The 18,932-nt window shown below is 38.8% G+C and overlaps 1 protein-coding gene across 1 annotated transcript in view; it reads left to right on the forward strand.

Annotated features, from left to right (window-relative positions):
• The window catches only part of LOC118324458 (metabotropic glutamate receptor 4-like), a 113,167-nt gene that overhangs the window by 59,625 nt on the left and 34,610 nt on the right, over positions 1-18,932 (forward strand). Inside the window, exon 2 of the mRNA XM_035656810.1 lies at positions 3,838-4,054. Coding sequence (XP_035512703.1) covers positions 3,838-4,054 — 217 coding nt within the window. The remainder of the gene's footprint in view (positions 1-3,837; positions 4,055-18,932) is intronic.

An 18,932-nucleotide genomic window follows, 5' to 3' on the forward strand; every position in this document is an offset into this window, starting at 1 on the left:
CAAATGAGCTCATTGAATTTTTAAAAAGGCACAGTTATTTAAAGCAAGTGATTTGAACATTAAATCTGCATCAAAAATCTGCTTGAGACTCACATCACAGCAATTAAGCATATTTCCCAAGCCCATTAGCAATTAAATGGATAGTTCTGGGGTGAGGGGGTGCAGATTAAAGCGGTTCTATAAACTTGGGAGGGAAACACAATGTATTGGTATACTCTGTGAGGGGATAGGGTCACAAAGAGCTTATATCGGAGGACAGGAAGCTCAGCTGCTTTACTCTCAGCCTGAACAGATGGTGAATGCACACAGCATCACTAAAATGAAGCCATGAGAACATTTTGAACAACCTCCTAAGATCTTTAGCACTGAATTTGGCTGCGAGTATAGTGAGCCATCCTGAATTCAGTTGTACTGTGCAGCTTTTATACATCGAACCCCTGCCAAGATATTCTCTCCTTGCTTGCATACGGCACATTCACTTTTCACAACACAACACATCACATCTTTATTTTTCTTCCCAATCCCTCTTTCTTTTGATTCTCTAGAGAGAGATCAGAGGAGGCCTTTGCTGAGGAATTTAATTTCTTGAGTCAATGCTAAGAAGTGACTGTGTTCTATTAGAGGAAGCACACTGTTCAGGACTATCGCTGTAGTCCAGTGAGCAAGAAATCTCGCCAACACAAACATGATAAGCTCTGCCTGTCCCGGTTCTTGACAGAATGCTGAAATTGTGTGATTGTTACAGCGGTGAAAATCCCTCAGGTGAAAAATACAACACAGGGTAGCTTCACTGCAGCTCCCACTTATTTGGCAGATATGGGACGGCAGCACCACAATACATGACAGCAGAAAAATTAAAAACACAAAAAAGAGAGAAAGATATTTAAAATCCAAAGCAAAACATTTTTTAAAGTACTGCGTGATTTTTCTGACATACCACAATCACTTACTAAGCTCAGTCTCTATTGTTTTCACTAATACTTTTTTATTCTTTAAATTCTGCAACTGAACTGAATTTTACAACATACATTTCAACCTCTAACAAAATATTCTGTGTCATCAGCCTTTTAAAAAAAAAAAATTGAACGGTTATTATAAGCTAATAATAGGCGCAGAACAAGCAGGTACAGTCATGCTGTTATTTCTGTTTTAAAAATCCCCTCTTAGAGGAGAGTTTATGATGCTGATAGGTGCCATAGGAAGAGGAAATTACATGCATTTTTATTTTATTTGTGGTATCACCACATATTTTATTCCAAAGAACATACTGTACTAACTTTGCAAAATTAACAAATATAAGCACATCTATCACTCTGACACATAAATTGAGGAGTGAATTATAGGTGCAAATGGCTAAAAGGCTAATTTTCACTGTGCTGCTATGTGTGAGAATGCTGGAATAATCTAAAAAGAGACATGATTAACACCTTCCAAACACCTTTGCACAACACTTTAATTTCAGTCTGCTAGATACTGGCTTATGACGTCAAAGCAGTCCAAAAAAACAGATTCACACTTTTATCGCTTCCGATAAGGAGAGAAACACTGATGTAAAGGGTGGAAAGTTCTGCATAGGCAGGCGTAAAGTGAGCAACCTGGGGGTCAGGTGCGCCACATGTGCGCAACATGCACATGGTCCATTAGTGCATACATAGATTTTTTTTCAGTCTTTTCTCTTCTTTGAAAGGGAATTGAGTTAACAAGGCTTATGACTGGAATGCTTGCCAGTCATTACCAATAAAGCCTGCACTGAAGCACAATGCTAAAATTAAATTGAACATGAAACAATAGGACATATTTTACAGGAATTCATTACTTCTGCATTCTGCTTTATTTGTGCACTTGCTGCCCCTGTTCTGGCTTTACGCAGTGGAACCTTGTGGCAAAAAGAAAGTCAGTGTTGAGTTACATGAGTTGTTAGGAGCTGTAGGTCATGGGTCCAGATGGAACAGCTGTGCTCCTAACACAGGCTACAGCTACAAGCAGGGAGCACAGTAGTCGCGGGATCAGTGCAGTGCTACAGCTGACTACATCAAAGGCCTCCGCTGTGGGAAGTGAGGGAGAGAGGAAGGGACGATATCACTTCCACAGCGGTCTGTCTGCAGTCAGTGGAGCAAATATTGGTAAGACTGTTGGTAGGTAAAGTTAACTTTGATGTAGCACTGAGTGTAAACACTGGGTGGATAAGTAACTTTTTTCCTCCACAACATACCATTTTTAATTTCAAATTCAGATTTGTAAAAAGCAGATATATAAAAATAAAGTCACACATCTTCTAAGCTTTAGGAAAATAATGTTGTCACCTACTGCCGGTTTCAAAGTATTTTTCAGTGTCATATTCAGCTTATCCCTCCATCCACACATCCCTCCATCACAGTAAGGATGCTCAAAGGTGACAGCATTTGTCAAAATCCCCAGAGCAGAGGTGCCATGACAAACAGTATTTGGAAAGAATGAGCAATATTTCATTCATGTGTCAGTCATCGCATGAAAAGGCACAGTCAAAGTCAACTATTTTGATCTTATTGAAATAAAGTGTCATTACAATTCAAATATTATTGAAAGAATTCAGAAAAAACACATAACTTCTAGTATATGGGGGTTAGGGTTAGGCTATCTCTACACTGTGGAAATGGGAAGTTCAAAAACAAAAGAAATACTCCCATTTCTTTCACTTGCCAACATTATGTTCTTTTGTTTGTGTATTACTTTCAGTGTTTTCACTGTAAAAATGTTTCTTTCTTAAACTAAGACCTTTTTAAAAGGCATGAGTGGCTTGAGGACAAGTAGTGTACTTTAATACTGGGCTGGTTAATGCACATTAAAAGATGTTCACCCAATGAGTCATGTGCAGTCAAGTTCTATTCTGGTTTGAAGCAGCTGCCACTCTGCCTTCTACTGCCTGAATTTATCAATGAGGGGGAATCAGGACAAAAAAAATGCATCAGCATTAAAAGTGTGTCCATATTTGAAGTTAAACCATGAAATACATTATTGAATGTCATAAATTCTGGTCAGTTAGCTTCCTAACTGTGCAGCACAGAAGCCATAGGAAGATCACAGAAGCTATGACAGCCATAAATCTGAAATAACTTGAGCAAGCAAAAGTTGAGAGATTACATTTACCAACTAAGAGTTTTCCTGCTTCTGTTGTGAAACTAAGAACAGGGGGAGTTAAACCTTTTATAACAGCGGCATGTAAGGACAAGCAGAACTCTTAAAACTGCACTCGCCATCTATAGCTGTTTTTACATCTCACAAAGGCATTTTAAAACTGAGAAATCAGACTTCATTCAAAGATTATCTTCAATTCAAGTCCAGTAAGTTTGACTTGCTTATCTTCTATCCTATTGGAGTATCCCTCAACTTCTGACCTGATTGGGTTCTGCTTTTATTCAAACTGTTTGAGCTAACACAATAAAGTTATATTATATTTAAAGTTTTCTTTCCATTAAACAATAATGGATGTGTCTTCTGACACTGGGTATTATTAAAGCTCTCAGAGGCAGATTATCTTTTACTTATGTTTTTCAACAAATAAATCTCACATTATATTAGTGACAAAGTGTGAATTCACATACAGATTAGTGCTGCTTGACTGCTCAGAAAGTACTGTAGCTAAGCCAGTGATCACCAGAACTATTTAAAGCAACAGTGTGCCAACTGAAGAGGGTGAATAACAACCAAGGAGCAGTTGAGATTTTAGCAAATGTTACACTGTAGATGATAGAGACTGCAACAAACCTTCCTTCTGTACAGATAATTAATTTACACAAATTAACTTTATCCACAGTGTGTAACCATATCTCTTGCGCTCTCTTTCTGCCTCTCTCATAGATCCCTCAGGTGAGCTATGCCTCCACGGCACCGGAGCTGAGTGATAACACCCGCTACGATTTCTTCTCCCGGGTGGTGCCTCCAGACACCTACCAGGCCCAGGCCATGGTGGACATTGTCAAAGCCATGCGCTGGAATTACGTCTCCACGGTAGCTTCTGAGGGAAACTACGGAGAAAGTGGGGTTGATGCGTTCATTCAAAAGTCTCGAGAGGACGGTGAGTCTCTCTTCAAACATTCCTAAAAGCACCCCAGAGCTTTTTTAGACTGACTTGACAGTGGTTCATCCTGTGAAAGACTTTCAGTGTGATTTTAACATCATACATCATTCATGTAAACATTAATTTAGAAGATTATGCTTGGAGTTGCATTTGATTAAACCTAAGAGTTGTTACTTAGAAAGCAGCATGGTTTCTTTGTTGCTAAAGGATCATATGCTTATATGTTGGAATGTAAACCTTAGCTTACATTTGATTAACTTAATATTAAGAAGTAGAATATGATTACAATACTATAACATATAAAGCAGTGAACAGAAAGACGGCTGTCTGTGCTGTCTCAAATTATGTGGAAGTCAGTCATACCATGACAATAATGTGACATAACTATATAGGTTAATACAATAATAACTTGTACAGGCAACTGTGTGTCAAGTACAGAATTCAATTCATTTGAATGGGAGCACCAAAATCAAAGCCTTCCCTTTTGAAAGACGCAAATTTTCCCTGTCATCTAATAGCAAACTGCTTTTTTCAGTGCTGACCTATGTTGGGGTGATAACATGTCCTGATCGTGTTATCACCCCGACATAGCTCGTCCTAAGGGAGCCAGCTTCCTTTATAAAGACAACTTGCAAAGACAGTGGACCTCTTGGGACAACCAGGACTTCTGGAGAGGTTTATTTATTTTTTATTAAACAGAGACTGTTGGGTATGAGTAATGCTAAAATCTGAATTCTTTTCCCGAAATCGGACTTGAGTGCCCAACTCTTATCCCCAGGGAATACTTGTATCTGCTATACAAGTGTGTATAGTAGATGCAATTGAAGGGAATTGAATTTGATTTTCTGATATTGAGAAGCAGTGATAGTGTGAAAGTGAGGCTGCAGAGCTCGCCGGGGGCAACATAAGGAGTTGGCATTGTACAGTGCTGGGAATACAGTCATTTTGGCGCAGGAAGCTGCCAGCACATGCTCAATCTGACCCTTGACCCTTTCTGAAGCAGAATGTAATCACTACCGACATGTCCAGTACTCTCTGTGCCACAGCATCCCTTTCTATCCTGCCAGCTCTAAGCTGCTGCCCATCATCAGTCGTACTGGAGAAACCCCAGCAGCAGATTACTCCTGCAGAGTCCTCCATTCTGTCTAGCTCAGCTGCCTATTTGCCTAACAGTCCATGCAAAGGGGAATCAAAACCCAACATGACAATTCCAGTATGATTTCTCTTTTTTCTCTTTTTTTGAAAACATTCTAGAACTTTTCCCCCCTACTTTTAAATATACTGGTGTTAATGCTAATTAAGGCCTAACCCTGCATATACATTTAAATATTTTGGTATAAGCCTCAGCTCTTTAGTATTCCCAAAATCCAATAAAAAGAACAGATGCAAAGAGGAGAAAATCTCTGGGTACTTAATGGTAGAAACGGCCTCTACAGTCATGGAGAGGTTGGAATCATCCTTTAAATGGATGGATGGAAAATTATTCTCAAATGAATCCACTATAAAGTGGTATGTAGCATTTTTAAATATCCAAAGTCTGACAAACTGCCAGTGTAAACAGTAGAGGTTGTAAAAACATCAAAATAATCCTTTTTTTATTAGGTAGAAAAAGTATTCAAATATTTATTAGGCGTTAAGGGATCTGCTGGTCTCTTAGGCTCAAAATGTCTCACTCTGATCCAGATAAAGAATCCCTACAGGTGCCTCCTATCCACACTAACACACCCACCTTTCATTAAATCAAGCCCTAACTGAGTCATGAAAGCTTAAAGCCCTGCAAACCTCTCTTTATTCCACTTTTTTTCAGTCTCCAGATACAGAGATTATACGTTTCTTATTATTATCATAATTTTTATTGCATTTAGTGATGTCATTTCACATCAGGTATCATGTCCAGCTTCTAGTTTTGAATGTCTTAACAAAGAAAGTCAAACATCTGTCTGACTGTTATAAAAGCCATATATTACTGAATTTGTTCAGGAAACTTGAAGGGGGAACAACAGAAGACTTGATGTTTTGACCAACGCTCTCAAATTTAGTGCCACAATAAAAGACAGCAGAAAAATGTAAACCACGCAGGCAAAATCATTGTTTAGAAACGAAAGCTGCATTCTTTTCACTGCCTTTCAATTGTAAACAAGAATTTAGACAAGTATCTGTCAAGTCAGCCTGTCGGCAGCTCCTTTCAATCATTTGACTACTGTATGAGGGATTTCTTTATAAAAAAAGTCTGATTTCTACATGGGGGAGTATTGTTTGATTTTTATGGGTTCTCCTCCAATTCAGGCAGTGATTGATTATATGAGAGAGACACAGAGGACAAGCAGGCAACTCTGTCAAAACCAAAGCCACAGGTATTTGGCTGCTAAATGGGTTTTGCAGTTGTCTGCTCACATAATAAAACAGCCAGATCAGAACTGGCCAAATGTTCTATCTCATTAAGCAGCCAAAGGCCATACTGAGCAGCAGTCTCACCCACCTAATGTCACAGTGGCCCCGTTTTTACCATGCAGCTTTATGTGGAGGAAAACTGATTTTTGAATGGCAGTATGTTGAAGTAAGATAGAAATAATGTGGATTTATTGGACAAAACTTCATATTTGAGCACGATGTTGTGATTGGTATGTGATTGGTGTAATATCTGTGTGTGTAGGCCTGAAATACAGTTAATCACATCTGTAAATTGAGCACTTCCTACATTACTCCATGTCTTCTTTCCTTGTTCTGATTTGAATCATGAGGCAACCTACCTCAGTAATCTGGTCATTTACCATCACCACATCTACCCATGAAGGAGACACAGCAGAGTCAACTACTGCTAGCTAGACACCCTCCTTTCAATAATGCTGGGCCAACACAACACTGACATAACATCTAAATAACATCTAGGAAGCTCGGCTACTACTACTGTAGCCTCCACTTTCAAAGTGGAGATTCCACTTTCCAAATGTTGACTGTTGTAAAGGGACAGATGTCTTAAAGCACAGTTAATGACCAATGCTATGTGGGCTTGAAGAAGGGGAGAACATGTCTCTGTTTGTATGCATGAAGTACTTTAAGCAGTAGCTCACCATGGAAGGTGACAGCAGAACATATTTACTTACACAAAAAGTGATGAATTTTACTTCTACTTTAGGGGCTTTATCTTTGAGATTAGTTTATTTGTTTTCGGGAAACAGATCTACGGAGAAACAGATTGCTGTGTTGACCCACAGACCATATGCTGGTGAGGTCCTAATGTCAACATATTGCAGCTGGTGTTTCTGTGGTAACTTTTAGTTATATTTCCAGTCCACAGCTAGTCTTAAGCTCATAAATGGACATCATGACATTTTTAATTCGGCCTTTTCTTCACAGCGCCCTGCAGTTTAATGTTTCTGTTTAATGATAGCTGGAGGGCCAATGTAAAAATTTCTCCCATAATGTGACAAAAAAAGGGGACAGAATAATCAAAATATCAAAAGTAGTCCGGCCATTCAAGTATCTATTTAATTTTAAATGTCTATTTGCTTCCTGGCAAAAGAGAATAGCATGCAAAGCTGAATGTTTGACATTCGCTAGAGTACAGCCTTAGAGGCAGATTCTTTGGGGGGTCTTGGGGTGGTGGTGGTGATGGTGGTGTAGGCTATGAGGTGTTAGATGTTTGATGACACAAGGTCCTGCTGGCGAGTGAATCTGATCATTTGATCCTGGCTCACTGGTCTTTCAAGTGGAAACTGAATCAAACTGGAAAGTATTTGATCAGACTGGCTGGAGTGGAGTATCTGTGCCGTGGAGCGTAAACTGTTTGACACTGGGGCCGTTGATATCTCAAAGGAGGTTACAAATAACCTTTAGTGTTTCTGTGAGAGCAAGCATGAACTGGAGCTGAAAAGAGTGAGAATAACAATTAAGAAAACTGAGGGGGCTGGCATGCTTCTGCTTAGATGACTTTGTCTAGAACAGGGTTAAGTAGAGTTAAAAGATTGTGCTGAAAATGAATGAATGAATGAATGAATGAATGAATGAATGAAAGTTTTGTTCCCTCTAAATACAGCATACTTGTAGTTATCAGCAAAAATGTGTAACCATGTTCTAACTCAAAATGAAGACGTGTTTTTGACAGAGTTCCGATAATCCTGAAAGAGCTTGTTCTGCAGTGTACATTTTAGAAATCTTTCACACCCATCTAACAGCCAGACTTCCTTAACTATGTATGAAGCTCTTAAATCCAATTGTAGCAGCAAATCTGTTCTTCAGCAGCGACAAATCAAAGAATAACAAAGCAGTGGTGCATTAGCATCAACACATCTCATTTAGAAGGTAAAACATCATCTCTATTTTTTTTCAGCTAAGCTTTTCCCTGGATTTCTTTCTGGATGCTACTTTCGATGTTCTTAAATTTCACTGACCTCAACATTTGTCTTGAATAAGAAATAATCAGATTTTCTATGAATGAAAAAAAGCATGATTCCTGTGGATATTTTGTCAGCGGGAAATGCTTGGTACTATTCTAAACACTTGGGAGATGTGCAATCTGTGAAGAGAAGAACTTAATTTTTACTTTGTTTGTTGCCATGTTTGACTGTGGGAATTTTGGCAAGCTACTGCTCTTTTTCTTTTCTTTCATAGGAGCTTTGTGAAAGTCTGCAGACTAGTCTATTTTGACTGTGGAACGACAAATCAGTTTGCTTCCTATTGAGATCAAGCATAATATGTTGCATTGTAAAATACAGTAAGTAACCTGTTTTTGCTCATAAAGTTACAGTATAAATAATAGTCTGAGGATCACAGCCCTCTGGTGCCCCCTTATAGTTGATATAGTTGTTAGTTGATGAGAAGAGTCTTAGTCGACGCACTTTTCATTAGTCAGGAACTGTGCCTTGTCACCGGGACAAAAGTATCAGGAGATTATTGCGACATAGACCTTTTCTCTTGTAACACAGGCAGTCACTTACTGGTGTGCTGTTGCATATGCTAACTGTACTAGCTGCTGCCACAAGCTAGTTAGTGGTCCTATTAGCTGACTGTACCCAGACTGGGAGCTCAAAGGACAGGTGGAGTTTTTAGCACAGGAGCGGGGGACCCAGCAAGGAATACTTTCAAGGGGCAAATGTACGACAGAACACACATTCAGATTAATTTGTGCTTTTTCCATTATCTTTTAACAGGTGTCTGTATGTATATATGTATATATGTATGTATGTATGTATGTATGTATGTATGTATGTATGAATGATTAAAGTTGACTAGGAAAATCTTTAGTCTGGGGCAACCCTAATGACAATCCAATAGTTGTTATATATCACTATGGCCCAAAATGGTCAACCAACGAAGTGACCAGCCATCAGACTAATGTTTCTATAGCCACAGTGTCTACTTCTTGTTAACATGGTGATTGTGCACTGCATAGATGAGCATTGTTTCAAAATTGTGCATTTTTTAATGTCAAGTCAGTTTAAATATCTCACTGGTTATATTTTGTTGTTAAAAACAATTCATGGTGTTTGCAAAAGGATGCCACGCAGAAAATAGTGTAGTCATACCAAAAGTATTGTGTATTGTGTAGTGTATTCTGAAATTATAAAGTCAGAGGAAGAAAGCTTTTGCTTATTCACTTGTTTATTTCCACTGGAAGAGGACATAGCAGATCCAGTCAGATCTCAGCAGTTAATATGCAGAAGAGGGAAGAGAGGCATAAATGTTTAATGATAGCTTCACATAGTACAGAACCTGTTTGCATTTGTCTCTCATGTGTGTCAGCCCGATTTTAGGTATTCTGAATAGTATCATCATCAGGACCATCTCTTAAATGGCAATACAGCAATTTCAGATATAGTTGCTGAAATGTTCCACCTTCGAGATGCGGAACTGTCTTTAAAAAAAGCTGGGTCATTCCCATTGTATAACAACATCTATCAAACCACCCCTTGGGATTAAAGCTGTAGTATCATTATAGAAAATGATTACAAGAAAAGTGGGATAAAACTGTTTTTCAGTTCAATGTCTTGCTGCCGTCATCCCTGAAATGCAAGACTGTCCTTGATGCGCAAGTCTTTGCTCTCAGTAGATTTCTTTCTGTTTATTCTTCTCTCTGAAAAGCTGCTGTGCCTCCAGTGTCCTTATTAGAGAGTGTACGGTCCTCTGCAGTAATGGAGGCTGACACTCCATGTCATTTTATTCTCACCTTGTGAAAAGTAGTGTGATTTTTTTTCAGTGGATATTGCGCACCTTCCCACTGTATCCCTGTATGTAATCAAATTTAGTGGATTTTATGGAGTCCGGTGGTGACACTTTTTAAAAAGAAAGTCTTGGAAGAATTTATCTCAGGCAGACCTATAAAATGAAACCTCAAATATCTGTTGTTTATTGGTGTGCTTTCATTTTCCCAAATCTGCACACTGACACTTTCAATTTCCATTGAAGATTAGTTGATGGACAATTTCAAATCGTAATTAATCAGATTTTTTTTTTCTTAAATGACAGTTGAAGCAGTGGAGGAGGGTGCGTGGATAGTACACAGCAGCACAGGGATGACAGGGAGATTATGCAAATGTTAGAAATGAGGGTTGCGTACTGCACCCTTTGTCATGAGGAAAATGTCAAGAGGGATGATTAGAATACTCATTAACCTGAAATGCCTTGTGAAAAATGTTGTCTGAAGAAGAGTTTTCAGTAATATTGTTAAATCTTTTGTATGGGCATTATACAAAATAACTTATTATGTAACTGCACTTCATGAGCATATGATACTGTGGCAATTATTAGTATATTACAATGATCAAGACAAAGCATTATAGTGTAATTAATTGATTTCATGTTTTCTTTATTCTGCCACAATTAAAAAAATGACCAGAACAGCCCAGCAATTTAATAAATAATGTGTTAGCATTATGCAAATTTGCAGCTTAGACAGTATTTCCATTCTAACATACTTTCTGTGAATACTGTGTGTGAAAGAAAGAAAGGAGGGAAGGAAGGAATGAAGAGAGGAGGGAAGGTAGGAGTTCATGTCCCCGTGGTTCAACATGTCAGGAACAGGAAATCCCTGTCTGGGCTCAGACAGCTGCTCCTCCTGCTTCAAGCCTCATTGAGTCCTGATGAATGCTATGTTGGGCTTCTGAGGGTTAAAGGAGATATTAGGTGAATTTACTTTGTGCACCCACCTGTATCTTTGGTATTACCCCAGCACTGTTCACTTTCTGACATTATTCATAAAACTGCACAGCCATCCAGCAGCAAAACACACCAGGTACAGTGGTGAGAAAGGGAGGAAATCGCTGTATATATTGTATGCCACAGAGCACTTCACATGTTCAACAGCTATATATTGATACAACAAATAAGCAAGAAATGTAATGACATGGGCGTCACAACAAAAGCAAACCTCTGAATTTGCATGATGCATTTTTTCAGGACACTAATACCATACATATATACGTTTCGTTATGACTTTTACAAATATAGAAAAATAAGAAATTTACTGAACCAATACAGCAACATTTTGATTGCATGTCTTCTTTCAGTATCTCCACTTCAGTTACATTGTCATACTGCTTTGCCCGTTTATTACTTTTCTATTTTCCATTGTTCATTACCTTGTTTGATTAGCAGTTTGCAGCATTTCGTGAATGGTTTCATATCTTTAAAACTGTCACAGCTACATTTCCAAGGGTTGCTTTATGATCCTTTCAACCACCTGGAACTTGGTTCCTTAGACAGTTTGAAAATCAATGAAGGGTTTTAGCTGCAGGTGTGCGGAGAGAAAACGATTGTCAAGACTCTGCCACAGATCTTCTATTTGCATAATTTGCTTTATCTCATCATGTCACAGAGACATGCCAACACTGCATGACAGAATATCCTAAACTTTCCACTCAGAACAAAAAACTTGTGAGTTTGGTTTATCAAGCTTAATCTTTCTCAGTTATTCTATATAATCATTTGTTTGTAGTAAGTAGTAGGTTGACATTTAAATAGATTACACAATTGTATTGGTGACATGTCATTGGGAGAAGGTTAGCTAATCTGCAAAATGTGCAAATAAGATATTTTGTGTTTGTAGTTTAACAATTCATTTGTGTTGTTCCTGGAAATATTTAACTTTGTCCACTTTTTTGTCCAGACTATTTTGGCACAATAACAATCCAACAAAAGGGAGCATTCATCTGTGGATTGTTCATTACTGCATCTTGGAGAACTTGTATGCCCAGCAAGGCTGGTCTGGCCTCTGCAGAAGGCTGTCCTGGGGCCTGCCAGAGGCAATATTAAAGGTGAAGACACTTTATCACAAAATGGATGAACCTTCAGGTAGTTGGATTGTGCTGCAGCTTAGGGGGCATCTGTGAACCTTGGTGCAAACTGATGGTGCAGCACATTTTGGACACAATGGGCCGTATGTCTGCTCTATATACTTGGAACAAGTCTATGAAATACATGTCTGAGAATAATATTCATCTCTAATGAGTAGGTGTAAATGTTACTTTGCATTGCTGTTCTCAGTCAGAGCTCTCTTGCACAAGCCCCTAGAAATATATATTTTTTTCTCACTTTAATAAGTTAAGTGAATTATCCAGATTGGCTTTTTAGTCATTAAAGCTACAGTAGGCAACATCTGAACATACACAGTGCAAAACCTTCCACGTCACCGCTTAGCCCCTCCCACCAAACCCACAAGTTGAACCGCAGCAGAAGGAACCGGTTGACCTGCCAAAACCTCAGCCCTTGTATGGCTCGCTCTTCACGGTATGAGCCTCGCTAGACCCCGGCACCTCTCAGCGCAAATTGTCTTCAATCTGAATGTGAATCCACGCGGTGCGGATATTGAGCTTGCTTGACTGTGTGAGAGCATGCCTGGAGGAAGGGGGCTGCACAGCACATGCACAAGCAGTGATTGACAGTGTGTTAGAGACCCCGCCTGGCTCTGATTGGCTATTTATGTTCAGGGGCAGTGGATAGTTGATACCAGAGGAAGCCAGAGCAACCTGATATTTTCTTAGATTATCCTTCTCATGTACTACTGTCGGGATATAGTGACAGTTTCAGCAAATATGCAAAAAAGTTATTTTTTTATCAAAGCAGCAGCAGTTATAATCTTCGGCATTTTTGCTTGAAAACTGGATAAAAATCAAGTCATTAAATTTGTTGCAGATATATCTTTTGTTCATCGACGATTTGCCTAAGCCAGTAACTGTTGCAGTTCCACTCTTGAGTGCTTTTTCTGTAATTTAATTAACAGTAGCAGTGATATAGTGGGATAAAATCCATAATTAAATACAAACACATCTTACCACTTGCTTTTATTCACACAAAACATAGTTAAGTCGTGCATAGCAGGTGAACATGAAGTGGCAAGCATATTCACAAAAACAAAACAAAAAACTCCACTGACCATTTATACTGCTACAGCTCTTTGTCTGTGACCACACAGAAGTTGCTGCTGGCAGTATCAGCAGGTTACAATGAGGAAAGCCAGCGACGGCAAGAAGCTATTTATCACATCTGAAGCACTGATAAAGAAACTATTGTGATGTGCCAGGGGATGAAAAAAAGAGATTTAAATTCAGGATGTCACCCATTATTTCACTCATCTGCTGTCAGAAATATATGCTAGCTACTGAAAGTAACATATCGAGCCTGACAGTCTTACATCAAATGTAGTTGCAGGGATTTCAGCGAAGCCCTTTGACAACGTGAGAATGTGCACCTCAAGGCCTGCTGCAGCTAGCTCTCCACCCGTGCTCACGCCTGATTAGGCAGCAGCATTAATGTTTGCTTTGCCTCATGAGAGGAAGCAGTATACTTTAAACTCTTCGGCTAAGGTTTAACAACATTTTCATCTTAACAGCTTTGCTATGCGGATTCTCCTCGGTAAGAGGAAAGTCCCATGGTTGTCAGGTGAGTCATTTTACCACAGTGCAGAAAAGCTCATTTCACAGTGCTTAGAGGCCTGTCTTTGATTTATAAATCATTTGCAGGGGGGAAATGTCATTCAGTCATTTTGAAATCTAATTTATAGTTGCCCCAGAACATGTTGTCATGTACCTTTTTTTATTTTTTTTTTATTCTGGGAACTCAGCGGACAACATGCTCTCCAGCAAAACTGCTTCACAGTCGGCAGCGACATGCAGTTACTATTCTCTCCTCAAGAATTTTCTGTATATGAAGTGTGTATCCTCGGGTCAAATTGCTGCATTTGTACAAAAAACTTTGCTATTAACACAGTTCAGAACTTTACAGCTACTGAAAAATGGGACAGTGTTGGATTTTTTCAAGCTCCTGCCAACACAGACAAATATTTTGTGCTTACACCACTGAGGTGAAATAACAGTTTTTAATGTGATGTCATGGTAGTCAATAAAAAGTGTTGTTGCCGTTAGCAGCAACAATGTTTTTAAGGTTTATTTTTGAGGAAACAGTTGTACTGAACAACTCTTTCTATGTAGATGTGTATCTTACCTATGGTCTGACAGATCTTTAGGTCCTGTTACAATGTTAGGTGCTGATATTCAGGGTTTTAACTGATTTGTAACTGTTATTACTATACCAGATTTCTCCTAAAATGTAACTTCATGGTACAAACACAACATAACACGGATTTTAGTCAAAATAGTGCCAATCACTTATACAAAACACAGTATGCACAAAGTTCACCATATTTTTTAACCCCCCCTCAAAATGATAATGTGCTTTCAGCAAAAATACACTGCAGTGGAGGCACTGCATATTTACAGCATGCACCAAATTGAAGTGTGGGACGAATAATATGTACAAAATAACATGTTCTGTCAATGCTGCCCTCTTGCCCCCCATGAGCTTCCCCTGCACTGTAGGGATAAATAGAGAGTGGGTCCATTTCCCTCCGGGACTTACAGCTTGCTGATACCAGAAAGCAGAGTTGCTGACTGATGTAATACTAGGACTGGTTGCCATTTGGCTTAAGAAAATAGCCATGCCAACAAATACTTTCAGTTGATCCATCAACTTTGAGGCCAGAGTGTAACTACACTTACACCCTGTTGTGTTCTCATATATACTTTCACAAATTGTTAGCAGAGTCATCAATACAAGCTTGAGTGGATAATTTTTCGTTTCAGAGACCCAAGATTAGGCCCATGCAGTTCATAACACTCAATTTAACAGCTCCTGTGGGGTACAGCACCTGTTGAGGCACTATAGTTGCTTCATTGCTCCCTTTCTTTAAGTTCTCAAATGAATTGCCTTAGCTCTTGGTGCAAGGGATTTTTAGATGCTTAGTCCGCCGTTACCCCTGTGTGTCTGCAGTGCGTGTGCATCACGGAACGTCTTACGTTTTATTTCGCCACACATGTCAATATGTTAGAGCAGCCACACTGCCCATGTAAGCCTTGTGTCTCAGGCACAGCTGCAGTGACCCTTCACTACAAAAAGGTCTCACCAAGGGGCAGCTGTGGCTCAGAGGCAGAGCGGGTCATCCACTAATCGGAAGGTTGTTGGTTCGATCCCCAGCTCCTCCCACCACACGTCGAAGTATCCTTGAGCAAGGTACTGAACCCCAAATTGCTCCCGATGCTGTGTGTCGGTGTGTAAATGTGTATGAATGCGTTAGTTTCCATGCGAAACACTTGATGGTTTGCGCGTCACTGTGTGAAAGGGTGAATGGGGCACGTAGTGTGAAAGCAATTTGAGTGGTCGGAAGGCGCTTTACAAGTACAGGTCCATTTACCATTTACTTATTTTCTCCACGAGCCGTGTGCGGTTCTCAGTATATGATAGTGAATATGATCAGTTCATAGTCACATCAACATTATACTAGCAACATAAACAACTTTTAATTACAGTTTCAATGTCTATAAATGTCACAGACATGAAAAAAATAAAATAAAGTTAACTCAACACCTTCTGTATCTGTTTCTGATTAAAACACTTTAGCATGTCTGTGGATAGAATCTATGAATGTATTAACAAAGCTTTTATTCTATTTATCAAAGTAAAACTCAATGTAGAAATGTAGGGCTGGCAGCAGCTAAAACACTCAGCTAGCATTTCAGGAAGATAGCCGTCATGCAATGCAATCGTCTGGTACTGCCAATTAAATACATGAAGATTCACATTCTTGGTTGATTACTTTGTAACTTGAACACCGTATTTCTACTGTTTACCTCACAATCATCACATGAAAAGATGAAATAATGTTTATTATACACCGCTTTCACTGTTTTAACATCTAATAAGCCTTCAAACTCCATTACCATTACCATTACTCAAACTGGACATCCTGGATAATATTTTATTCTCTCAGTGGTACATGAATCAGCACACCCAAACCAACGCAGCCCCTTGCATTTGTTCAACGCAGGACTGTTTTTGGTCTAAACGCCCACTAAGTCCCCTTTCCCAACTTGGTGGCCAGAAAATGCAAAACAGCCTGCCTTTCAACAGGGTTGAAAACTGAACAAGCACGTCTCAATTTATCACAAAAACATTTTTCTTGTCTTCAGAATTCAGACACTTGAAAAACACTGCTATTACTTTTGAATGGAATACCATGTGACTTCACAATTTCATCTAGACTGAAATAGAGCAGATACAGTTTGTAAAAAGTTACTGGCACCTCAAACCAGTTATCAATAAATTATTAATTAGTTATCGATAACATATTTTAGAATAATGCCTTAAGATTATGGAGCATTTGGAAGCTAATAATATAATGACAATGAGAATGAAAGTGTCTGTGTAACATTTAAGAAAACAATTGTTAGGGTAAGATGAAACTTGTTAACATATTGTTTTTGAATTATGTATATGACTGTAGAACATACTTTTGTTTTTAGCTATTTTTAAATACAAAATGGTGGCACTCATTTTACAGGAAACATGTACTGTAGCAAGATGCATCACAGTAATCAGTCTTCTTTAATCCAACCTAATTTCACACATCACCATGCAGATGTCTTTCTTATTAACATCAGAGCATCTCCCCATGAGTACATTTGAAACCCATTATAAAAGACTACACAGCAAGCTAGAAAATTGCTTCCTGTCATTTTGTTTCATCTTATGCTTCTTTGATACCCAAATATTCAGCAGCACTACTTTCTTTCAATAACACAGCAAAGCCACGTTACAGAGGATGTGTACGCATAGTTATCAAAGAAATAAACACCATGAAGGCTCATTTGTTCTCTGCAATGATTATTGTTTTTTTTGTTGTTGTTGTTAGTTTTTTACAAGATTATTAACTGATAGGTAAAAATTAACACTTAACACCAGCAATAAATATATCTGTCCATAACTACTTTATTCTCAAGCCATATAGGGAGACATTTTGTAGTCTGATTAATGTATGTTGTAACACGGCTGTGGTTACTATATTCAGACTGATTATTGATGTTGTATTTCTTTGCTGCCAGTTGAATCAGCAACTCGTATAAAAACAAAGTATAAAAATAGTAGCACTTCTGCGTTGTGAAATGATTTGGTTTGAACTACATGATATTTAAAGTGTTAGTACATGTTTTTGAAAGCCTCTCACTTTTTTTGTTAACTTTAGAGAGAATGCTGATTGCAAACTTGAAGGCTGGCAAGATAGATTCTCGTGTAATTTCACGAGTGACCCTTTGAACATACCTGAAATAATTCTTACGTGGCTGTATATTAATTCTTTATAAGATTCCTCTAATATTTTTCTTTCTACTTATTTCATGAATGGAGAAGCCAAATACACCTCACTCAATATGATACAGACCAATTCGACACCTCCACAATGTGCAGCCTCAAAACGCATCACAGAATAGACTCAGAACAGGAACTCAATAAAAACTGATTTCCAATAAAGTCATTCATATTGCAACGTTATTACATTTCATTACATAATACAGGTCTTTCTATTGTCTGGTCTCAGTATATATCTAATCTGCTCTAGATATTTGTTTACATTAGCAGAGCAAAGGCAGACAGAGACCATGTGTTTATGTGCTGCTCAGTGATATCTGTTGACTCTAACCAGCTTTACATTAAACCACAGTTCAACCTCATTTTCTCAGCAGTACATAACGGTGAACCCAGGCCCATCAAATGATCCAGCCCAATGCTGGTCTCTGATATGAATATGTAGACTCAGCAAATCACTTATAAGTTGTCAAAGTTGTGCAGAAAGTGTAATCAGACACAGACATGTGTTTAAAATGAATTTTAAATGAAGATACACTGTATACACAGGTAAATATCGACGGCCCCAGAAGCTATCAGGGGCCCATGTAGGGGGGTGATTTTTAGCAGCTTTACTATTGTTGTCATGTCCTCTTGTGCAGTGACCGTTCCACACAGTCTTTAAAGTAGATTAACAATAATACATTTTCACTCAGGTTGCTATCTGTGTTGCTGATCAAAGCCTGGTTGGCAGGATAGGAGTTGCATCGTAACAATTACATTACACTGCAGAATGTATACACACATGCTATGGGAATACTTTCTTTGATCAAATGTTGTAGACAAGTGTTCTCCCCATGTTGCAGGCAGGAGCAGCTCTGTTACTGTCTTTAAATTAATCTGAGCCATCCATATAATATTGCAGAACAGAATGAAATTTGGTAGTTTGGGGTATCTTTGTGGCTCAGCAGTCTATAATAATTATAATGGGATATTATACTGTAATTGATCCCCTGGGGAGAAATTCATTTCTTTTCATCCCCTCAGCTCCGCACAGTGAGGTGAGAGCACAGCGTCAGCGACAGAACAGCGCCTCAGGGGCTGAGGGGGATTTAGTGTCTTGCTCTGGGACACTTTAGCAGGGAGGTTTTCTGGAACAGGGGATTGAACGTGGACCTTTCCTGTTCAGGGTCAGTTTCCCTAATCATTTCAGCCCACTCTCCCTCCTGCCAGTATTTTACTCCCACACACTTGCAGCTGTATTTCT

Source organism: Morone saxatilis, unplaced genomic scaffold (assembly GCF_004916995.1).
Source record: "Morone saxatilis isolate NCDOM2014 unplaced genomic scaffold, NCSU_SB_2.0 Contig15, whole genome shotgun sequence".
Classification (NCBI taxonomy): domain Eukaryota; kingdom Metazoa; phylum Chordata; class Actinopteri; family Moronidae; genus Morone; species Morone saxatilis.